This window comes from Diabrotica undecimpunctata, chromosome 1, assembly GCF_040954645.1.
Source record: "Diabrotica undecimpunctata isolate CICGRU chromosome 1, icDiaUnde3, whole genome shotgun sequence".
Taxonomy (NCBI): domain Eukaryota; kingdom Metazoa; phylum Arthropoda; class Insecta; order Coleoptera; family Chrysomelidae; genus Diabrotica; species Diabrotica undecimpunctata.
The window spans coordinates 20,085,035-20,111,177 of NC_092803.1; the positions used below are offsets into that span (position 1 = coordinate 20,085,035).

The 26,143-nt window shown below is 32.3% G+C and overlaps 2 protein-coding genes across 2 annotated transcripts in view; both read right to left on the reverse strand.

The window, feature by feature from the left end:
- LOC140433779 (uncharacterized) overlaps positions 1-26,143 on the reverse strand; it is a 61,953-nt gene that overhangs the window by 6,521 nt on the left and 29,289 nt on the right. The gene's annotated exons all lie outside the window — the stretch shown is intronic.
- LOC140445982 (uncharacterized) lies at positions 138-25,328 on the reverse strand. Its single transcript, XM_072538460.1, has 2 exons — positions 24,464-25,328; positions 138-1,729 (listed from the first exon to the last, which is right to left on the reverse strand). Exons 1-2 carry the CDS (start codon positions 24,858-24,860, stop codon positions 486-488), a joined length of 1,641 nt encoding a protein of 546 aa, XP_072394561.1. The 5' UTR covers positions 24,861-25,328; the 3' UTR covers positions 138-485.

Below are 26,143 nucleotides of genomic sequence, written 5' to 3' on the forward strand. Positions count from 1 at the left end.
TTTCTTTTCAAAACAAATATTGAATTTTGGAAGCTTTCAATTTTCCGAATAAGTTTGGGTATACCTTTACAAGATAAACAGCAAACACTGCAGAACGACAGCACTAGTTCAGAGGCACCTAAAACTGCGCATTGATCAAAATGGTGCACAGTAACGTGGTGGCTATTTCAGCAGCAGCAGACATTTCAAGTTGGCCATATTTTGTGGAAATTAATATACTGTTGTATTTTTTATGGTTTAATTTAAAAATTGATCAGTCAAATGACCACTAATTTCATAAATAAATTTTATCTTAGAACTAATTTATATTTTAAATATTAATCTCTAGTGTGCGTTGTCACATGCTTCTATAAATTGTTATTTTCAGTAACCTGCTTAAAATAAATTTAAGAATTTTCCTAAGTGTGTAATCCAATCACAACTGTATTTTCAAATTATTTGTTTGAATAATTTGCTTACAACAAATTTAACACTTATTAACACATTTAACACACTTTTCCAGTGTGTATCCTTAAATGCCTTTTCAAATTTCCAATTCGACTAAATTTATTAGAACAAACTTCACACTCGTAAGGCTTTTCTCCAGTGTGTATCGATAAATGTTTCTTTAGATGTCCAGCTTCAATAAATTGCTTAGAACAAATTTCACACTTGTAAGGCTTTTCGCCAGTGTGTATCCTTAAATGATTTTTCAAATTTCCAATTTGACTAAATTGCTTGGAACAAATTTCACACTTGTAAGGCTTTTCGCTAGTGTGTATTCTTAAATGATTTTTCAAGTGATGTATTTGACTAAATTGCTTAAAACAAATTTCGCACTTGTAAGGCTTTTCTCCAGTGTGTATCCTTAAATGCTTTTTCAAATGTTGATGTCGAGTAAATTGCTTAGAACAAATTTCACACTTGTAAGGCTTTTCGCCAGTGTGTATTCTTAAATGATTTTTCATATGTAAAATTTGAATAAATTGTTTAAAACAAATTTCGCACTTGTAAGGCTTTTCTCCAGTGTGTATCCTTAAATGCTTTTTCAAATGATGATCTCGAGTAAATTGCTTAGAACAAATTTCACACTTGTAAGGCTTTTCGCCAGTGTGTATCCTTAAATGATTTTTCAAATGTCCAATTTGAATAAATTGTTTAAAACAAATTTCACACTTGTAAGGCTTTTCGATAGTGTGTATTCTTAAATGATTTTTCAAATGATGTATTTGACTAAATTGCTTAAAACAAATTTCGCACTTGTAAGGCTTTTCGCCAGTGTGTATTCTTAAATGATTTTTCATATGTACAATTTGAATAAATTGTTTAAAACAAATTTCGCACTTGTAAGGCTTTTCTCCAGTGTGTATCCTTAAATGCTTTTTCAAATTTCCATCTTGACTAAATTGCTTAGAACAAATTCCACACTTATAAGGCTTTTCGCCAGTGTGTATTCTCAAATGACTTTTAAAATGTTTAATTTGACTAAATTGTTTAAAACAAATTTCGCACTTGTAAGGCTTTTCTCCAGCATGTATCTTTAAATGATTTTTCAAATGATCACTTTGACTAAATTGCTTAGAACAGACTTCACACTTGTAAGTCATTCCAGTGTGCATTTTCAAATGCCCTTTTAAATATCCCAATGTTGTAAATTTCTTTAAGCATGTTTCACACTTGTACGAATTTTCCCGTGTATGTGTTACAAATGATCTTTCGAATTTCGTTTTAATCTCGTTCTGAGGTAAACCTAAAATAAAAATCACACTATAAATCTTTGCATGCAAAAAGGGAAGATCATAAACTAAATATAACAACTCTAGAATAAATAAACAAAATAAAAACCAAACTATGACAGAAGTTCAGGTGGATATCGAATTATATCATTTTATCGAAGGTGGAGTATTCTGCACGTGCACTTTATCTCCAAAACTTCATCTTCATCTGTTAGTATTTTGTGGCCCAAACTATTGGATGCTACCTCGTGAAACCCATGTTTCCACGTATTTGTATACATTATCTATTCTAATGTGGGTTTGCTGTATCATTTTTTTGTGATGCTTATGATAACTCTGAGCTGATTCTGTTTTATGCGGTACTTCAGCCCTCTTAGATCATGTCCATCCAAATTACACTTTGCCAAATATTTGCTGGATATATTTTCTTGGCGACAGTTATGTTCACAGCACATTACTATTTAACATGAGACTACACTAAATCCAACTGCCTACGTTTGCTGTGATTTCTCTTCATCGTCATCTGATTTGATTAATTTTTTGAGGTTATGTATGTATTTTTCTGTTTGATGCATCAATATAATAAGTATACCATGATATTAAATGTATTTGGTGGATTTATTTGCAGCAATAGCATTTAAAAATGTGGAATTACGAAGTCGTCATATCAAAAGAATACATAAAATAGATGTGTCGAAAAAGAAAATAAATTACATGGTTTGTCAGTTATGTAAGCAAGAAACTAATTTTAAAAGTCATGAGAAGTTAGGAAAACATTATAAGGATCACCGCCAGGTATGTATTAAACTAATAATTTTTAAAAGATATGCAGAAAATTGAGACAAGCTATGCATAGTGTTGCCCATAATCGGTCTTGGTCTTGTTCTTGCGTTTTCGCCTAATGTTAGCAAGACCAAGACCGTGCAAGATTTGAGCAAGAACAAGGCTAAGCCGCGAGACTCTTGCGTCTTACAGTTAGGACATCAGGAGAAGTTCAGAGTTTTCTGTGTAAATTACATAATATATTGGAGCTATGCAGTAAGTCATATCATGATATTTATATTTGTGGGGATCTAAACATTGATTATCTTCGTCATGTCTAATAATAAGCAATCTTTTAATGAGTTTTTAGTTAGTTATAATCTGAGAGTCACATCTGAGGCTCCTACAAGAGTTTTCGTAGATAAAGTAGGTAAAACATCATCTACAAAATTGGATTACATATTGACAAATATCGAACCACATCTTTATAAATCAAATGTGTTCGAGGGTCACTTCAGTGACCATAAAGTATTTTCACTAAGTGTAAATTTGCAAGCCAATAAAGTATCGAAAAAAGATAAAAAACCCATCAGTTACAGGGATATGTCAGATGAAAATATGCGGATGTTTAAAGCAGGGATTTCTTCTACAGTTTTTGATGAAGTTTATTCACAATTGAATGCTGAATATGCCACAAATTCATTTGTTAGCATTTTAGATTACAATCTAAATTTATATTGTCCAATAAAAACACGGTATAAAGCACACAAAACAAATAAGGCTACATGGGTAACAAATGAGGTAAGACACGCTAGTGAAAAACTAAAAAATCTACACTGGATAGCAAAAAATATAGGGAGTCTCGAGTCTCAAGATACCTATAAACAGGCAAAAAAAGAATATAATTCTCTATTAATAAATACTAAAAAAAACTTTCATAGTGACTTAATTAATCAATCTTACAATATACCAAAAACAATTTGGAATTTAGTAAACAGTGATACTGGTAGGCAAAAGAACAGGTCTGATATTATTCTACATTATGATAATAAAATTATTACCAAGTCTTGTGATATTGCTAATTCGTTTGCCTCATATTTTGCTACAATTACAGAATACAATCTTCAAACTCATTTTGGCATATCGTTACCTTCTTCTTGTACTACCTCAAAAATGTGTAACAAAACATTTTTCTTTTTACCCGTAACTCCAATTGAAATAAAAAATACAATCGATCAACTAAAAAATAAGCCTAGTACTGGTATTGATAACATATCTGTAAAAATAATAAAACTGATAAGTGATCATATATCGATTCCTTTAACCCATTTAGTTAATCTCTCAATAACAACCAGCCAATTTCCATCCATATTTAAAATGGCAAAAGTTATTCCAATCTTCAAAAAGAATGAGCCTCATGATATTTCAAATTATAGACCAGTATCTGTCCTTAGCATAATTTCAAAAGTAATAGAGAAGGTTGTATACAACAGAATGTTAAATTTTATAGAAGAATACAATTTATTAACTCCAACCCAACACGGCTTTAGATCAAAAAAGTCAACACTCACGGCTGCATGCAGCTTGTTTGAGCGTATTTATGATGAATTAGATAGTAGAAACCACGTGGCAGGACTATTTTTTGATCTATCACGTGCTTTTGACTGCTTAGACATAACATTTATTCGCAATAAATTATATAACGTTGGTTTTAGAGGGATATTTCTAGAATGGATAATAAATTTCTTAAGTGACAGGAAGAGTGTGTTAAAATGAAAGAATCAAGCTCAGAACCATACACGACAAATAAAGGAGTACCACAGGGATCCGTGCTGGGACCATTATTATTCCTAATTTTTATTAATGACCTACCAGATCACATAAGGGCAATTATAATATCAATGTTTGCTGATGATACCTCGTTAATAGTCTCTGCACGTACACTAGAGGAATTAAAAATGACAATGAAGACTGTTGTTGACTGCTTTATACGCTGGTGTAATACCAACAGACTAATATTAAACATTGACAAGACGCAAATTATTTATTTTCATTCATACAACTCATCTAAATATGACTATATCTTAACCATCCACGATAGAAACAATATGTTATCTTCCACTCACTCTACAAAGTTTTTGGGTGTATTCATTGATTGTAATCTCAAATGGTCAGAGCAAGTGAATTCAGTGAACATGAAATTGAATAAAGCTTTTTATGCTATATCTAGAATTAAAAACACACTACCCATCTCGGCATTAATGAACGTTTATTATAGCCTTGCTTACAGCCACATGTGCTACAATGTAATTTTGTGGGGGAACTCAGTAGATAGTAACAAAGTGTTCATTAACCAATAAAAAATTATCCGTAAAATTTTTAATTTGGATTATCAACAGTCTTGTAAACCAGTTTTTATTAAACATCAAATTTTAACTTTCTACTGCCTATATATCTATAAATGTTTACTTTATGTCAAAGAGGAAATCAATTCATTTCCAGTAAATTCAGACAATCACTATTACAATACAAGAAGTGCTGAATCTTTACGAGTTCCTAAACACAGAACATCCAAATTTCAAAATTGCTTCAGATATATGGGACTGACCTTATACAATCATTTGCCAAAAACTGTGAAAGAAATACCACTTATCTCTAAATTTAAAAAAAAATGTTAAAGATTTACTCTTAAGAAAAGCATATTATTCTATAAATGAATATCTTGAGGACAAACTGCAATAGCTTCATATTTTACTTGTAAAAATGTTATTTTATATATTTTATGTTTTGTCAATTTTTTTTTACACTGTGAATATTGTATTATACACATTAATGTTTTTTATACCAAATTCTGTAGTGACGTATCCTATACATTTATTTTGAATGTCTTAAAGGATCAATAAAGATGACTATGACTATGAGTGTCTTTTTAGGGAGTATAGTAGTTCGGATATATGCTTAGACTCGTATAAGACGCAAAAAAATATGTATCAAAAATTTGGAACATTGGACTTACGCGCATTACGAACAATACCATAATCATACATAGCGAATCAAAATATTCATTAATTGAATACTTGACATATTTGACACATACTCAGAGATCACAATGTAAAAATAAAATATTTTGTACATTATGTCCCAGCAGACGACTTCTTCGCTCTGAAATTAATTTTCCAGATTTTGAGAATAGCCGCCCTCTAATCATAAAATAATCTTCTTGCGTTGTGACGCCAACAGTAATATCGTATCGAAACAATATAATAAGGTTAGCATACCTACTGTTCAGGACATCCACTTAATAATTCAATTTTTTTCCCTTATTATAATTTAGTTAGGAGGAATCTAAATATCACAAATCTTATCGGCCTAAGACTAAACATCGTTTCTGCTCAGTGTGCGATGAGACCATTCGGTTAAACAAAATTTGCTGAAAAAGCACGGCTAATATTCAAAAGTAACGAGACAAATCAATAACAGATAATGCCAGCTACAGTGTAAACAAAATACCGACATGTTTAAAGTAACGAAGTAACTAAAAGTATTTTTATTTATATAAATGGTGTGTATGTTCAGCAAACTGTAGTACTTTGTATTAATTCATGGCCAAAAAAATTGATATAAAGTAACAATAATGTCAAAGCTATTGCGTACTGTTCTGTAATTTAATTTGTATTTTATTTTTTATTTAAATAAATGGCAAAATGTATATCTCTTTTATGCCGTCAGTTCCATCAGAGGGTCCATCAATTCCTTTCTAGACAGATAATGTTCTTTAAAATACAGTTAAGTTTATGTCATTAAGTTGGTTTTTTTATGTTTTAACCATGTTTTAACACATGTAAGCTTATTAAATGCAAACGTTTATAAAGAAACAGACTGACTCCCTTCGAACATGATAGATAGCTCAGTTAGTCAGAGCACAGGCACGGATCGCTTAGATCGTAGGTTCAAATCCCACCCGGTGTCAGTTATTTAGACCTTTATTAATTTGGTTGGTCTTTATTATGGCTATGTTCGTCAAGCTTAAAATGTACCTAGTCTGTTACGTTGTTCTAAGATCTAAAGTAACGTTTAATAAACAGCAATAGGCTAATGGGTAACTGCTAGAATTGCAAGACTCCTGATGCAAGACCAAGACCGAGAGCGCAATATGAAGACCAAGACTGGCTAAGTCTGGTCTTGTTCTTGCATTTGGGCAACACTAGCTATGCAGCATAAAACAGTTCATACCATCAATTAAAATTAATGGTAGCTCCAATACTTTGTTACTTGCAATAATTAAAACATATACTTCTGTAACGATAAAATTACTTTATCGTTACTGAGAAATTTAAAATAACTTAATTCTGCCTGTAAGGTATGCAACCAACTATACATGTAATCGTATTATCAATTGTTTATCAATTGGTCAAACTGCTTACCTGTCGCTTCCGCTTAGCTTGGAACTGACGGAAGCCGACGATTTTAAAAGTGTAAGACTCACTTGATATCGAACCATTGACCGAGGCAGAGAACGATTGGTTGATACTCCAGCGACCAACGCACGTGGCTCAAGTTATCAGAAAAGAAATTTTAAGTTATTCAGAGGTGATATTAAGTTAAAGAAGGCGTTTTTTTTTTATATTAGAAGTTTTGGAAAAACAAGATTTTGGTTCAATTGTTGAAATATTGTTGCGTTGGGTGAGTTTCATTTTAATTAAAGTACATCATTTTTTTTTTTAACCATTATTAGTTTCATATTAAAATCATTTATTCAATAATTTTACCTTAATTATATCAGTCAAATCACGTTCAGAATTCTTTCTGTTAGAAATTCTCCTAAGTACACGTTCTCATCAATATCCAAGCAATTCGGTAATGTAAGGAGATCCTTCATTACTATTTGCCTATAATATATTCGTGATAAGTTAAATTTTAGTTCTTCAGTGAAATATTCATAGTAAATTCCCAACATTTTTTTTAAATACATAGTTTTCGATTAATTTTCCAAGGTCACAAAAAGTGTACGAAACCTTCACTAATTATCATCTTCTGACTAGTTTTTCTTGTCCTAACCGCCTTTTTGTTTATCAACTCTGAATAAAGCTAATGAGAGCTTCTTTGATTTTATTTTAGTCGTTGGAGGAAGAAAGAATATAAAGTCAATACAATAAACATTATTTTGGATTTGGGGTAATAGCTTTCAGTTGAGTTTAGTTTGGAGTTTTTTTGGTTTTTCCCGAATATTGGAATAGCGGTTCAGTTTGGTGCTAGAACAGTGGGCTTACAGCTTTCACCCGAACGAGTCCCGGCGGCGTAAGGCGTCCGGAAGAAGAACCTTCTCGGCTTGAGAGTAGACAGGTTTTTTTTTTTTTTTACTGTTTGGTAATATCGTAAAAATAAGTTACTTAAATATTGTTTAAACTTTAGTGAGTGAACGAACCAAAACTTAAAAATAATCCTAGTCAATTTTCATAATTCATATTTGCGTATCATTATATATCTTACATTCAATTTTTTTTCTTAACATCATTTGCTTATTTTTTTTGTGTCATTAAATATTTTAAATATATATATGTATTAGTAATAACAGGGTAGGGGTGGATTTTAATACACTTTGTAAGGTCATTTGTGCACAAAGGTCCATTTTGTATTTTTACAGCCCTACTGGTAACGTCACTGATTCATCTTGGATCTGTTCCTTTCTGAACAGACCAATTGAAATATATTTACAGGTTATCTGATTGGAATCAACTTAGAAATTGTCGAACTGATACATTGTGTTAAATATTGGGAAGGGTAATAATTGTTTTAATATATATAAATAGGTTGGTTGTAGTAAATTTTGTTTTAATTCATGAATAAAACTTCATAATAAAAGTTCCTACTTTTCTAGCATATTAGAGTGTGTAAATATATTGTAAATAGGGATCAATAGGTTTTTGTATGATAGGGTATTTAAGTTAAATTGTATATTATGGTTTACAGGTTTTTCTATTTTATTATTATTAAATTGGGTTATAAGTAATAATCTGTTTTATTAAACAACCTTTTTTTTTTTAATAAAGTTATATCTAGTTACAGAAAACATAGTTAGCAGCAGCAATAAAGTCACTAGGTGAAGTGTTTGTTAGACTAAGAGTCCAGTAAACATCTTCCCTGGCGCCCAAATCATTCTTCTCTCATATATTCCTGTTGTCAGTACTTACCCTTAGTTCGTTTTGGTTATTCTTATATTTCCTTAGTTAATATACATCTTTTCTATTCTTTACTGTTTTCTCAGGGCATGCAAATAGGCCTAACCCTACCTTGAGTATCAACTGGCCAGTCTCAAGCATACCCAGCTAGCCTAACTGCATTCAGTTTCAACTCTTATTTTAATTTAGTTTCAAACTTATCTTCACACTACTCTACAGATCTTATAACATCAGGGACATAGTCCCAAGGGATCTGCCTACTATATTTGTTACAGTAGCGCCCAAAGTGGAGAAATATAATTTTGTTACAGTGGCGTAGTCCAACGTGGAGCCCAGATTTTCAGTAAGATAGTATTCCTTAATTCATTTGTCTCTTTTTTAAACTGTTTCTAGTTTGTTTGTCTATTTTTGCATATTTTATAGTTATTTAGATCCAGAGTTCTTTGCTACAGTATCTCAGAAATATTGAATAGTGTCTTATATTGCTGTGTTGGTGGTTTTGTTAACTTTAAATTAATAACTAATTGTAAACCTTCATTTAGTATAATATTTTTCATAATTATATTGGTTTGACATTTCTGGTTTGATCGGGTTAGTGATACCTGTACATTTGTTGAGAAATATTGAATAATTTATTGTATTACTATTTACATTGTTATTTGCCAATAGTGGTTTTGTTTAGGTGCGATCACACTATATAATATATATTTTTTTTTTGGTCAATTATTGCATACTATATATAAAAATAAGTTCAATTTACTTATTGTCATTTGATCTCTCAAACCAACTTTAAATTATTTTAAATATATTTATATTTAAAGGTATAGGTACACCTTTATTAATTACATTTGGTTAAACACATTGTTGATTTTGGTTTGTTGGTGATCGGGTATTAAAACGTAATTTTGTTAAGTCTAGTAAAGGTGATGCTGTTTCTGCCAAATTTTGTCAAAAATACGTCCCATGTATTGTCAGTAAAGTAATATCTCCTTTAATATATGAATTGAAAGATAGTTTGTCCAACAAACGTCTTGGTCGATTTCATATAAAGGACTTATTACCAGATAACACTGTCAATGACTTAGACTCTTCATCGTCAGAAGAAGATTAACCTGACAGGATTGATTAGGTTAATTCCTCTTTCTAAATTTTGGTAATACTTGATTTTTTAATGAATAGGTAAATGATTTGATTTTGATTTTAGTCACCAGATAGACAATATGGTTTATCTATTATATAATAGTTTTAGCTTCCCATACTAAATTTAGCTTTGTTGTTATTAGTTATAATATTGAAGTAGGTACAGCAAATTTTTTTTTTTTTGGTAAATCAAACTGGTGTAGAACTGTCAACTCTTCGTACCTTATTATGTTTATATGTGTCATTGCTGCATATTGGTATACATAAATACATGTATATGTTTAGATTTTGTTTATTTGATCCTGAGGTTGTTTTTGGTAGTTCCTACAGGAAAATTATTAAAATACTTAGTAATATTCTTTGATACATTAGTTAGCATTTGGTCTAAAGAAGTTATCGCGTCATTTGTTTTAGATAATACAATTTTAGTATACAGTGTGATTCCTAAGTTAGGCTTCATTCGTTAAAAATTCAATGAAGTTAGTTGAGATAAAAGTTACGCCGAATTATTATGTAACCTTTTGTTATTTTTTTTTGTATCTAACATTTCTTATGAAATTGGTTTGCCTCGCATGGCTATGCAAATACGTGGGTTCGAAACTTGTGTTACTATCAATAGTGCGCACCTGATAGGAAGCAGATTTCAGGGCTCACAATTGCCTGGTTATATCTATCAGACCTTAATCAATTTAAATGCTGAATCTCTATGATAGAATGTTTAATCATCGTCATCATTATTGAAGGATGTACTAAACATTCTAGTATTCAGAAATATTATTCTGTTGAAACATAGTCTTAATTTGAATCTCACTTCTATTATACATATATTGTCTACCCTTTTTAGCTTTATTATCTAGTTGTGCTGATACAAATGGTAACCTCTTAGATCTCAGCCTTATTAGAATATATCTTTTGTATTCAACAATTGAATATTGTGTTTAGCATCAGCTTTCCTGGGAACTCATTTTGTTTTTATATGTAATTAGGAGTCAGGATCAATGTTCTGTTATATAGATACAAGTAACTAGTGAACATACCCTAATCTGCAGTTTCTTAAGAAATTGACTTTCTTGTTCTCTAGTACTTCTTTGATTGAATGTTTATAAGAGTTATCCATTTATGATGTCTTAAGGTATTGTATTAGCGATGATTTAGTGATATTTGGTTGGCTTTTTCTGGCTATTCTTATAAATCTGTTGTAGCTACAGCTATAGTTAGAGAATTCCAGAATTAGTTAACTCCATTTCGTTATGTCAGTTCTTTAATTTGGTACACTTTCTTCCTGTTGTATTACTCTTATATGTGAAACTCAACTGTTCATCTATTAGTTCATATATTACTAATATTTGTGTTGGAATACCTTACTCCAATAAGTTTGTCATTCTTGTGTAGATCTTATCTTGAATCTGATGCATAACAGATGATGAGCTTAATTTGGGTGTAATCCATCGTAGGTTGTGGAACTTGATAGGGATACAATGTGGTCTGGAATTTGGTAACCTTCAATGACACGAAAGGGAGTCCTAGGAAGATGATTTGGGATTCTTCCGGATGTTCGGCCTAGTCAGGTTGAGTCGTTAGTAGATTCTTGATTATGTTGTATACTGACTAAGTATCCCTTATTATACCTATCTACTCATGACTGGAATCAGATCAATTCACATATGCTGCAGACACTTAGTCTGTTATTTCGTTCCAATGGTTCAGTTTCATGGTACCAAATATTTAGCATCTATAGAGTATAATGATTATTAGGTTGTGGTGATGACCCATGAATTTGCCTGATTGTTTCACATTGGATATGCCAATATAAATCTGTTGTCCATTGTCGGATCAATTTAGGATAAAATGCATGCTACGATCATTTTTCCTCAGTAACTCTTATATCTAGTGTGGTTTTATATTACGGTCCATATTTTGGTTTATTGCGAATTGGTTACGAAATCTACTGATTGCTTCACCTTGGATATGCTCTAAAATAAATCTGATGTCCATGGATGGATCAATTTTGTATCGTTCATCCCATTCGTCAATTATTTTGAAGATTTGTATTTTTATTAGTTATTTAGTATAAGGTTTTAATAAACATACTATAACTTGTGGGCATGAGTGCTTGTGTCATATTTAGTATATTGTATATTAGAACTACCCCTCTTGCATGACTCATAATCTGTGGTTAAGTATAATCGGTCGAGTTAAATGCAAATGTGTGGAAGTTATTTGGTATATTCGGTTATATATTAGCAAGTTTTGTATTCATGTATATGATTGGTATAGTGTTCTTGTTGACAATAATTTGGGGTTTATTTAAATCTACTTAATCAACTTGAACACAATTTTGGTTTTTAGAATGTCAGTCACGGATGGAAGATTCTGTGCATTTCATATGTTAGCTAGTGTGGTGTCCTGGACACGCTATATTATTGGCTATTTTGTTCACGTCTGTGATGGATCCCACAGTATATGATTGGTCTTGAATATCTATAGTTACACAGAGAAAAAAAAAAAATTGTTCTTAGGTCAATTTTTTTTCTCCAAGTAAAGGGGGAATGTAACGATAAAATTACTTTATCGTTACTGAGAAATTTAAAATAACTTAATTCTGCCTGTAAGGTATGCAACCAACTATACATGTAATCGTATTATCAATTGTTTATCAATTGGTCAAACTGCTTACCTGTCGCTTCCGCTTAGCTTGGAACTGACGGAAGCCGACGATTTTAAAAGTGTAAGACTCACTTGATATCGAACCATTGACCGAGGCAGAGAACGATTGGTTGATACTCCAGCGACCAACGCACGTGGCTCAAGTTATCAGAAAAGAAATTTTAAGTTATTCAGAGGTGATATTAAGTTAAAGAAGGCGTTTTTTTTTTATATTAGAAGTTTTGGAAAAACAAGATTTTGGTTCAATTGTTGAAATATTGTTGCGTTGGGTGAGTTTCATTTTAATTAAAGTACATCATTTTTTTTTTTAACCATTATTAGTTTCATATTAAAATCATTTATTCAATAATTTTACCTTAATTATATCAGTCAAATCACGTTCAGAATTCTTTCTGTTAGAAATTCTCCTAAGTACACGTTCTCATCAATATCCAAGCAATTCGGTAATGTAAGGAGATCCTTCATTACTATTTGCCTATAATATATTCGTGATAAGTTAAATTTTAGTTCTTCAGTGAAATATTCATAGTAAATTCCCAACATTTTTTTTAAATACATAGTTTTCGATTAATTTTCCAAGGTCACAAAAAGTGTACGAAACCTTCACTAATTATCATCTTCTGACTAGTTTTTCTTGTCCTAACCGCCTTTTTGTTTATCAACTCTGAATAAAGCTAATGAGAGCTTCTTTGATTTTATTTTAGTCGTTGGAGGAAGAAAGAATATAAAGTCAATACAATAAACATTATTTTGGATTTGGGGTAATAGCTTTCAGTTGAGTTTAGTTTGGAGTTTTTTTGGTTTTTCCCGAATATTGGAATAGCGGTTCAGTTTGGTGCTAGAACAGTGGGCTTACAGCTTTCACCCGAACGAGTCCCGGCGGCGTAAGGCGTCCGGAAGAAGAACCTTCTCGGCTTGAGAGTAGACAGGTTTTTTTTTTTTTTTACTGTTTGGTAATATCGTAAAAATAAGTTACTTAAATATTGTTTAAACTTTAGTGAGTGAACGAACCAAAACTTAAAAATAATCCTAGTCAATTTTCATAATTCATATTTGCGTATCATTATATATCTTACATTCAATTTTTTTTCTTAACATCATTTGCTTATTTTTTTTGTGTCATTAAATATTTTAAATATATATATATGTATTAGTAATAACAGGGTAGGGGTGGATTTTAATACACTTTGTAAGGTCATTTGTGCACAAAGGTCCATTTTGTATTTTTACAGCCCTACTGGTAACGTCACTGATTCATCTTGGATCTGTTCCTTTCTGAACAGACCAATTGAAATATATTTACAGGTTATCTGATTGGAATCAACTTAGAAATTGTCGAACTGATACATTGTGTTAAATATTGGGAAGGGTAATAATTGTTTTAATATATATAAATAGGTTGGTTGTAGTAAATTTTGTTTTAATTCATGAATAAAACTTCATAATAAAAGTTCCTACTTTTCTAGCATATTAGAGTGTGTAAATATATTGTAAATAGGGATCAATAGGTTTTTGTATGATAGGGTATTTAAGTTAAATTGTATATTATGGTTTACAGGTTTTTCTATTTTATTATTATTAAATTGGGTTATAAGTAATAATCTGTTTTATTAAACAACCTTTTTTTTTTAATAAAGTTATATCTAGTTACAGAAAACATAGTTAGCAGCAGCAATAAAGTCACTAGGTGAAGTGTTTGTTAGACTAAGAGTCCAGTAAACATCTTCCCTGGCGCCCAAATCATTCTTCTCTCATATATTCCTGTTGTCAGTACTTACCCTTAGTTCGTTTTGGTTATTCTTATATTTCCTTAGTTAATATACATCTTTTCTATTCTTTACTGTTTTCTCAGGGCATGCAAATAGGCCTAACCCTACCTTGAGTATCAACTGGCCAGTCTCAAGCATACCCAGCTAGCCTAACTGCATTCAGTTTCAACTCTTATTTTAATTTAGTTTCAAACTTATCTTCACACTACTCTACAGATCTTATAACATCAGGGACATAGTCCCAAGGGATCTGCCTACTATATTTGTTACAGTAGCGCCCAAAGTGGAGAAATATAATTTTGTTACACTTCTATCTTTAGGATATAAGCCCAACTATACAGTTAGGACTGAGTAATCTGGTGGGTCAATTAAAATAAAAGGGGTGTAAAAAGCCCATCTAGGCTGATTTGCAAACTGAGAGATCCAGGTTTCCGCCAGTTATTAGAAAACACATGCTGGACATACAGGAGAATTGATAACCATGCATCTGTCAAAAGCACAAGAAAAAAATGTTGTAGAGAAGTTAATATCTGAGGTACCACCCAGTGAAATTTTAGAAAATTGGAAACACCCAAAAATACAAACACTTGCCCTATTAACACGTACAGATCTCACAAATTTGTATAATACCTATTCACAAGAAACGAAATCAAAATGATATGGTAGCAACAAAATTAAAGGTTCAGGAATTGAACGCTAACAAGAACTATCCTTCCTTATTCAAGAAGGAAGGTAAAAACTTTTTATAACTATCACAATTATAATTAAAGTTACTCCAATTTGACTTGTGTAAATTGTTATCCTTGTGTGGCTCGTACAACAAACTTTACTCTTAGTAGAATCAACAACATTCATTCCTTAATAAGTAATATACGATAAACATTTTTAAATAAAATATCTGCTAAGTTTGTAGTTATTTGCTTCCTACATTTAAGTTAATTTTGTTATGGAGGTGATGGTGGTGGTATTGCTGCAATATGTACCTACAATTCTGAAAAATATTCCCATTGGCCAGCTTTGGATACGACGTCTGCAAGTACTTTTGGAACATTTCTCATCTAGTGAGTCGACTCCTCCTTTGGTCGTATTGTAGAACGATACAATTTCTGGCTTGTTCGTTTGCGACACAGTGTCTGTACAATGGTACAGTGGTTATTCCCTCTCTTTTTATTTTTTTTTCATGGTTTCCACGTAAGTCAAACCATTGTTTCTTAAAAGTTGTACTAACTCAATTGATAAAAAAAATGGACGAGAAAGTGGTAAAAGAGATTATGTTGGCTTCGAAACTTTTTTTTCATGTTCTGATAGTTAACGCCCATCAGAGTCCTTCCCACAATATGTATAGCTATTATACAAATACCTGTTCCTCGCATCTGAGACACATCAGTTTGAGGCCATATTTGTTGCAACAATTTTAAATTTACATCTTTCCCGAAAACTAACTAGCATCCCATCGACAGATACAGTCTGGCCAACTGAATATATGTTTTGATAATTTAATACAAACTTGTTAAACATTTCTCATATTGTAGCAGTTGGTTCAGGTTGTTGACGCTGTTTTCGGTCGATGGGAATATCAAAACGAAGACATGCTAACAGCACCGCAAACCGATCTTTACTCATAACACACCGAAAAATGTCTCTTCCAGTACCGTACGTAGCAAAATTGGTGCAAATATACTCTTGATTTGAATTGAAAACGGCAGTAGAAATTAGCATACCCAAAAATGCTTTCATTTCAATCAAATCCGTGTCAGCAATTTCACTTCTATCAGTTTTTTTTGTATTGTTCCCGATAACTACAGATTTTAGCGTTGGTCCAGTGAATAATTACCTCAATCATCTCTGTAGAAAAGTTAGTAGAAAACAGTAAATTCCAAACATCTAAATGGGATGCATTATTTCCAAGCGGGCGAGCAGAATTCTTTAGACCAGGAAGTTTTATACCTATCTTATGTTTCAAAGTTCTTCCTCGCGTAGGTATAACTTCCTGCGCCGCCCATTTAAAACGATTTTTGCCGAAAATATTACCTCGATTAGATGAGTCATCTTCCTCAATATTATCGTCTCCGCCACTCTCTTCCGATATTTCAGATAATGTATCGTGCTCACTTTCGATAGCACAATCATATTCTGCATTCTCTATTTCACTTCCACTACTATCACATTCTTCATACCGTTTCGTAACTGTTTTTTAATACCTAATTATCTGAAGCTATTTTCTTGTGGCATTTTAAATTAATTTATATTTAAATGGGAATAAGCCACATTAAAGGTTAAAATACGTTTATTGACGTTTCAATTTCCCTTCGGAAATCGTTCTTTCTGAAAAAAAAAGAACGATTTCCGAAGGGAAATTGAAAATTCAATAAACGTATTTTAACCTTTAATGTGGCTTATTCCCATTTAAATATAAATTAACCTAATTATCATTCATAAAATGCACACTCTTTAAGGAATGTGTTTTATTACTCATTTTGGCCACTTTTGACTATCACAACTTAACAGTAAACAAATAACCCACGTCTAGTAATAGTTATACTCCAGTATAACTCCAGTTATAGTCCAGTACTCTCATACTGATGTATCGTCTGACATATTACGCCTAACTTTTATTGTCGGATAATTTCGGTTCAGTTCAAGATCTATTTTTAATATTTGGTAAATCTTCTTCTTCTTCTTCTTAAAGTGCCCTCTCCTCAATGGAGGTTGGCTACTACAATTTTAAAATCTTCTCTATCTTCAGCTGTTCTTATTAGCTGTTCAAAATTTAGCCCTGTCCATTGTCGGATGTTTCTGAGCCACGATAGTCTTTTCCTTCCTAGGCCTCTCTTTCCCTCGATTTTTCCTTTCACTATAAGTTGGGCATATTGGTACTTATTATTTCTCAGTATGTGGCCTGGGTATGATGTTTTTCTAACTTTTACTGTGTTAAAAAGTTCTCTTTCCTTGCCTATTCTATGCAGCACTTCTTCGTTTGAGGTATGCGATGTCCATGAAATTTTGAGCATTCTCCGGTAGGTCCACATTTCAAAGGCCTCCAATTTATTTACGGTTGATGTTTTTAGGGTCCACGTTTCAACTGCATATAGAAGAGTCGACCAAACGTAGCATTTTGATAAACGTAGTCGAATTTCGAGTTTTATTCGAGAATCACAAAGTAGTTTTTTTATTTTTTCGAAAGATTTTCTGGCCTGTTCTATTCTCGATCTTATTTCTAGATCAGGATTTAGGCTGCTATCGATCCAACATCCCAGGTACTTAAATCTATTGACCTGTTCTAAAATGTGCCCATTTATTGTGCAAGGTTGAGGTACGTTTTGGTTTTTTCGGATTGACATCACTTTGGTTTTTTAATGTTTATTTTCATACCAAATTGCTCACAGGTCGAGTTGGTCTTGTCGATGAGTCGTTGTAGACCTACGTCGGAATCCGCAATTAACACTGTATCATCGGCGTATCTGATACTGTTGATATTTACGCCATTCACCTTGACTCCATCCTTGGAATCCTCCAATGCTTCTTTAAATAGAAACTCGGAGTAAAGATTAAACAGCAGAGGCGACAGAACACATCCTTGTCTAACTCCCCTCCTAATTTCTACTTCTGCGGATGTGGAACCTTCGATCCTAACTCTGGCGTTTTGGTTCCAGTACAAGTTTTTTAAGAATTTGATGTCTTTTCCATCTAAACCGACTTCTTGCAAACGTTCTAATAGTAGGTCGTGTCTTACTCTATCAAATGCTTTTTCGAAGTCTATAAAGCATATAAATATATCTTTCTGTTGGTCGTAGCATTTTTGGGCGAGAACTAGTAAACTGAACAGGGCTTCTCTCGTTCCCATGCCGGCTCTGAATCCAAACTGATCGTCTCCGATGATTGTTTCGCACTTTCTATAGATACGATTATGTACGATTTTTAGTAGGACTTTTACTGCATGACTCATAAGGCTTATCAGACTGAACTCGTTACAGTGTTGTGGGTTTGGCTTTTTTGGTAGTGGGATGAATATTGACTCCAGCCAATCTTGGGGTATTTTACCTGTATCATAAATGCGATTGAATAAAAGGACAAATATTTCGATATTTTCTTCGCTGATTAATTTGAACGTTTCTGGGTATATTCCGTCTGGACCTGGGCTTTTATTTGTTTTAAGATGATTAATTGCATTTATGATTTCAGATTTCAGAATTGTTGGCCCTTCGTTGTTTGGTAAATACATTTGTTTTAATGCTATTTGAGAGTATACTGACGAAAAACTAAATATTTTATTAATTACGGTAGATATTACAGTTTTAGTAATATCTAAAGCGTCAGTACTTAAGGGTTAAATAACTAGTTGTAAGTTATTGTGTTTTTATCATCATCATGCTCCCTGCTGCAGTCTATATTGCAAGGTAAAGTCAAAGGTAAGCGAGGACCCGGCAGAAGGAGAATATCATGACTGCGGAATTTAAGAACATGGTTTAAGAAAACCTCAACGGAGCTGTTTCGAGCCGCAGCGAGCAAGGTCATGATTGCCAATATGATTTCCAACATCCGAAACGGATAGGAACCAGAAGAAGAAGAATCATCATCATTTGATATACAACCCTTTTTGAATGTTGGCCTGTTTAAGAACACTAAGGTATATCTTCTTTACATGCAATCTTCTTTCACTTGTTTATATATGTGGCTCAAGATTTTTCCTTCAGAATTAGCCAATTGACTTTCTTCACTTTTAGTAAATGTCCAGGTTTCAGATCCATATGTGAATAATGTTTTATATAATTGGAACTTAGTTTTTTCTTGTAATATTAGCTGATCTTGTTGCTTAATTATGCCATGGTAGCTTTTATTAACTATGAATATTCTTCTTCCCCTTTCTTCGACAATGTTAATATTGCATGTAACTAGGGATCCTAAGTATATAAAGCTTTTCACAATTTCAATATTATACTCCGATATAGTTAAGTTTTGTAATCACCGATTTCCTGATGTTTTACCTACATAAATATATTCCGTTTTAGCTTGATTGGTTTTCAGTCTGATTATCTTTTTAAGTGTGGTATTTAATAGTATACATGACAAAGTGTCGCTGGTCTAATTTTACTTTTCTGTTTTTGGCTTTTTTTGCCAGTATTATTAATTGAGCCGTTAATTTAAACTCTCTCATTGCTTGGATTAGATATTATCGATTTAGGTATGAGTAGAAAACTAATGAATTTGTCAGAGGTAAGCTAAAACAAACAAATGTTATCCAGGAAAAAACCAAACGAAGTCTGCAAATGGAAAACTTAATAAATTTCATAAAAGAATTAGATGACGAAAGTTTTACCAAATTTATGAAAGACATTCAAAGAACAATGAAACTGAGTAAACATTAAATTTAATTAACCATAATTGTTGTAGCTCACAAGTATTTTTTGTTTTGTATCTGTATTGAATTTTTATTAGTTATATAGGCTTATTTACAAGAATGTTAGTTAATTTAACATTACTATCGATTTTCCTTGATTAGGAGTGTAGTGAAATTTATTAAAAGATATGTATACATACTTACTGAATTTTAAAGCCATGTTAAATAATGATGTTATTTACTTTTATATTAGAGTTGTACTTTTTAAATCAGGGTGTACTCGGTCCTAGGCGAGGTTTAGAGTGGTTTTACCTTCGCTATTGCAGCAAAAAGGCCAACAGAATTTAGTGTTCCAAAAATAAAAGTTGATTAACGTTAATTTTGATTTATGCAAGGCAGGTCCACAACAGCAATTTTTATTATAAAACATCTAATAGAAAATTTTAGACTGAAAGAGAAAGAGTTGCACACAATATTTATTAATCTTGAGAAGGCATATGACAGAGTTACCAGAAACCTACTGTGGTGGAGACTAAGGACGAAAGGAGTGCCAGCTGAATATGTGAGAGTAGTGAAAGTAGGGCTTCATTAGAGTTCCGTGTTAAGCCCATATTTATTCTCATTCGTGCTGGATCAGATAACAGCTGAACTTCAAGGGGAGATCCTTGGTCTTTAATGTATGCAGATGATGCTGTATTGGTAGGAGTAGAGCTGGATGAATAAAATGGAAAGAGGTAAGTGTAGGGCTGTGTGATATAAAGGTAACAATAAAACTAAAAGGTTCTATAGAGCTCACTTTAAGACCAGCTATTATGTAAGTTACTGAATGTTGGGCAGTAATAAAGAGGAATGAACACAAACTGCACATTGCTGAAATGCGAATGTTTCATTGGCTGAGTGGAGTAACTACAAAAGATACAGTTAGGAATGAGTATTTTAAAGAGAAAGTTTGAGTGTGGCTTCTATTGGAAAACAAAAGGAGAAAACATAGGTTAAGGTGGCTAGGGTATACACAATGTAGAGATGAAGACCATCCCATATAAGAAGTAGAAATATGCTTAGTCCCTGGAGAAAAACAGAAAGTCCGAAAAAAGTGGTGGGCAACAGTTAGTCAGGATATGGTGGTAAAAAGCATTCACCACATATGGAGAAATGAAGAGAATAAATAATGATAATGATGAATGTTCTAGAAATAAAAATAATTATAGAGAATTAAACAAAAAGTATCTAATAAAAAAATTAAAACAATAATACCTAGATATTTAATAAAAAAGCATCACTAGGATATCAAAATAAAATAAAATAATACTCGTGTTGAAATAGTTTTAAATCTAAAGTTGGAATATATTTTTACCTACATGTCAAAACAGGAAAATAATTACATTTCTAAAAAAACTAACTATTAAAATTTATCTATGGGAAAGACAAGTGAGTGATGGAGTCCAAGGTGTAAAAATTAGTCATGCCAATGCAAGAATGCTACCAATAGGAGTGTAGGGTTGTCCAAAAAATGGTATGAAAATGGATGTAGAGTGAAAATCGTACCTTGCCACTTTTACACCACTGGGAGTTGTAAAAGAAGGTTTAGTTGCTGATATTAGCATCCAGTTCCAGTCCCAACAAGCTTCCAGGAGGACTTGCTATGTACCTGATTAAACATACTACATATTCAATTGGAGGTTCGATCTACAGCTGTTCTATTGCAGCCGAGAGAATTCCACTTGGTTCCAAAAGTGTTTTAAAGAAAGAGACAAAACTATATTGTAAAGGTAATATTAGAATTTTACGAGCTAGTATAATAAATATATTTGTACTCTAAATAAATTAAAATAAACGTTATAATACAGTATTATTTTCCTCTTACTTATTTTCTTTTTAATAATTACCATAAATAATTAGCATGTAATTTAAATAAACTACATTTGCTCTGATTTTAACACACACTGCAATAAACTAACTCAAATTGATTTGTCCTTTGAATCTTCTCACTAACACTGAGCTAGATTTCCAGAACATTTACTTATTCATAGAGACATTGTTTATAACTGGCTGCCATCTCCTTGATTACTTTGTTGACATCTTCCACTTTCAGGTCCTTATGGAGGTTTGCACTCCAAATGTACTGAGAACCATCAAATATGTTCCTTAACACTTTTTTCTGGAATCTCTAAACTAGAAGATTATATGGGAAGATACTGCGAGAAAAGATAGAGCAAGCGATAAAAGGCAAAATCGGGGAGGATCAGGCAGGCTTCACGGCAGGAAGATCATGCATAGACCACATATACACAGTGGAACAACTGTTGGAAAAGAAAAAAGCAAAAAATAGAGATATACACTTGGCATTTGTGGATCTGAGAAAGGCGTATGACTCTGTACCAAGGTCAGAACTATGGGAGGCAATGTACAAATTAGAAATACAGACGGAACTCATAGAAGCTACAAAAGCTCTGTATAAAGAAAATAAAGTGTCCATTAAAATGGGAACAAGAATCATAGGAGACTTCACCACAACAAAAGGGCTCCTGCAGGGTTGTTCCACATCTCCAACCCTATTCAAAACATACTTAGAGAAAGCCTTGACTACATGGAAAAGAAAATGCGAAGGCATGGGAGTACCGGTACAGAACGAATACCTATATACGTTAAGTTTTGCAGACGATCAAGTAGTGATTGCACAAGACCAAGACGACCTCAGCTACATGATGAAGAAACTACAAGAATATCCCAAGGCTGGCCTAGATATTAACCTCGCGAAAACAGAGTACCTATCTACAAGTGAAGAAGACATAGAAGATCTACAGATTGATGACAACGTAACAATCAAAGGAAAGGATAAATTCAAATACCTGGGGTTCATAATCACGAAAAAGGCAACAACAGAGGAAGAAATTACACAAAGATTAGGACAAACAAGAACAACAATCCGACAACTTAACTCAGTATGGTGGGATAGACACCTAAATATGAAGACAAAAACGCAGATTTATAAAACATTAGTGCGAAGTATTATGACATATGGGGCCGAAAATTGGATCATAAACAAGAAAAACAGCAGTAAGATAATAGCAACAGAGGTGGAATGCCTGCGAAGATGCTGCAGAGTAACAAGAATGGATAGGAGAAGTAATGACGAAATAAAGCAAAGAACATCAATAGAAACAGACATACTAACATATATAGAACAAAAAAGACTAAAGTGGTATGGACATGTAAGAAGAGCTAGCGACAGCAGATGGATAAAAAGAATAACCGAATGGAGCCCCATAGGAAAGAGGAAAAGAGGACGACCCCGGAAATCCTGGAGGAACGAAGTAGACGACGCCATGAGTAAGAGAGGACTAAACGATGGAGAATGGAACAACAGAGAGAGATGGAAACGGTTGAGCGAGGGAAGGCAGTGAATACTGTAGAATCCCTAAATATATATCTCTAAACTATTTAAATATTACTGGTTTGGTACAGCCTCAAGGTTGCCACTCATATTTAAGTCTATACTGTTCTCAATATTTGTTTGTATATCGTTAATTTATTATTTGTGGATAGCCCAGACTTTACCTCAATCAACCAATATATTTTCTTATAATGAACATTTAACTCTTTTAAACAAATATGTACCTGCCTTTTATTAACAAGAAATATACTGTGAAGTTAAGCATCGAATGTGATGCCCAAGTATTTTCAAATGTATTAAATGAAGCACAAAATCTGTTTTATCCTTTCTAAAACACATATTGCTACGAAAGTCAGATTCAAATGGGTTGTTACGTTATTGGTGAATGCGGCAACCATTGTAAGCAGAGTTTCCAGAATTCCCCAAACATTAACCAAAATATTTCTAACACTATAATGATATCCATAGGATGGTCTGCACTTGTCATGGAAAAGAAATGATGAAATGTATAACAAATAAAATGGGAATTAAAATGAAACCTACTCAGTAGTTCAACACAATAATGCAAAAAAGGGACAGATATTGTGAACCAGCTTGCATAATTGTCTATATCAGTAATTAAAATTTCAACTTGTACAAGAAACTAGAAGATGACTTGTTATTTAGAGTAGCAGTTGACAATCAAGCTGCAAATGTAAATTTATCTGTACTGCAAGTAGAAGAACAAAATATAGGACATTATCTACAACTGGTTAAGACTTCTGTTGCAAGGACTATCAAAACATTACTTGGAAGAGATCCCAAGATGAAATAATAAACTCCTGTGAAAATGTTGTTCATCTGGCTACACACAAATGAAAACACTAATATACCATTAAAAACTAAACAGGTTCATTTTTTGGCCCTATGTTTATACTTGTAATGCAATATATTTTTAATTTTTTGTTTCATAGCTCAAAGTTGAATACATACAAGTTCATATATAAACAAGAAATAGTGTCACTGTCTCAAGAAATACTTGTATTAGTGGCCCACTTAATTTTTTTGAATAATATATGATTCACTTGTCAATGAAGTTGTTAAATTTATAAACCAAACTACTAAATACAAGTCTAAAATTGTATAAGCGTAATTGTTTATCAAAACATGTAATAAAACAACTTCTGACACAACAAAACGAACATTTTAAGCTAGAAATGAAAAAATTCTGCAATTTTTGAAGAAAATTTGCTAAACTTTGGTGATTTTTGCAAATATGTTTCTGAGATAGTTACTTAAAACCTTGTAAACGTTTTTTTAACTACTGTCCACAATTTTAATATTTCATGGTAATCCATGTGCGGAGTAAGAAATCAATTTCTTTCAAGTGCAAAACATAAAAATTAATAACCAGTAACAGAAGCAAAATTGATATATACATTTTAAATTCACTCAATACATAGACTAAAACTTACTTTTTTGCCAATGTTAAACAGTAATTTTGCTGTTTTCATACTTACAAGGTTTTTCATGATCTATTTCCTTTGAGGCTTCTATCTGGAATATTACATCTCTCTCTGAGTCTAAATTTTTCATATTCTTACTTTTAAATATAGTACCACACCCATGGTTTACTTCTAAATTATATTCATCCAGTTCTTTCTTGATTTCTGTCTTAACTTCTTGCATGGTAATGGCAGGGAATGGGTCACTTATTTCATGATGTAACACATGTTCTTCTATTTTAATATGGGTCGAACAATCTGATAGAGAATCAGCTGTGTAATTTCGTTCAAACATGCATTCTTCGACTTCTGATTTAATTTGTACATTAACATGTTGCTCTAAAGAATCTTCATTTTTGTCACATATTAAAACGTTTTGTTTTCTTTTTATAGAATCTTCACTTAACTCCATTTCGAATTTAATCCAAATGACTGGTTCTAATAGGCAAAACTGTATTTTTACAATTAGTATACTTTCATTATATTGTAGTTGTTTCAAAGAATATACATAGATGAACAGAACAATGAACGTTGTTTGTTGACTTGCATGGTTGTATTGTGGTTGTATTTGTATCTGTTCACAGGGATACAGGGAGGTCAGAAACAGAAACTCGACACGTGTTCATTGGACCATGGAAAATGTATACTTCACACTTCACTTCACATTGGGTTAAATTGGTTTTTAGTCAGAGATATGTAAGAGAGTTTTTAGTACAATGAACATAACCTTGAGTCACAGTGTTGCCATATTTTTTTGTATAAAGTATGATGGCGATGGCTAAAATTGTACTGTAAAGTGGCTAACTCCACTTTTTAATGAAATTTAGATTATTGTGTCATTAACAATAAATAAAATCTGTCGTTTGATGATGTTAAAATACCGGGGCCCTGATTCTATTTCATTTCGATGTCGAAATTTAAAAGCGACTACGCCATGACAGTCGCAATCGCTAGCGATTCTCATTCATTTCGATTGTAGTTAAAACTGGGGATATTTACTTTATCATTTTGACACTGCTGAAAATTTGGGTTGGCCCTGTTGTTTATTGGCTGCACTACGCTTGTTGAATGTTTGTTTTGTTTACGTTACGTGAACGTCTTTTTTTTTCTTGTTTGAGTTGTTAAATCATAAATATTGGCCATTCTCAATTATATTTTGAATTGAAAGAAAAGATGGCAAGAAAAAAAAAGGCGATGTGGGAGATCCTTAAGTTATAACCACTAAGATTTGACTTAGTGGTTATATTCTAATATATTTTTAAATTTACTGCAGCTTAGTAATACTAACCCTAAACATTTTGGGTATCCTAGAGGCATAAACACCTTCTTCCAAATATGGTTCTAATACCCTTATTTAATAATTTGCAGCTTGTTTATTAAGCCGGAATTGCTGCCTAAATTGAGCATCACTTAGTGAAAAAGAATTTTGAGTATCCCGTAACATTCTTCTTATCCTCCGTTATGAACGTCGGATATCTAACCTCTCTAATTCCTCCAAAACTAGCAAATGTCTGTAAAACACAGCCATATTGATACTTTTTGCCTCAGTTTTCCTTGCAAGGATCAAAACACCGCCTACTTAAACTGAACCTAAGTTCACTTCTCCCAGTCCAGTCAGTCATGTCAGATTAATTTCGACTCGAAATGAAATTTCAACCACTTTCTTGTGGTTGAAATTAATTTCGATAAGTCGAA

What these genes read in the sequence shown, in the direction of transcription:
- LOC140445982 (XM_072538460.1), bottom strand. Translation starts at nt 24,860, where the DNA reads ATGGAGTTAAGTGAAGATTCTATAAAAAGAAAACAAAACGTTTTAATA. An exon ending in AATAGATCATGAAAAACCTT is followed by an intron (nt 1,730 to 24,463) that starts GTAAGTATGAAA and finishes TTTTTATTTTAG; the next exon opens with GTTTACCTCAGAACGAGATT.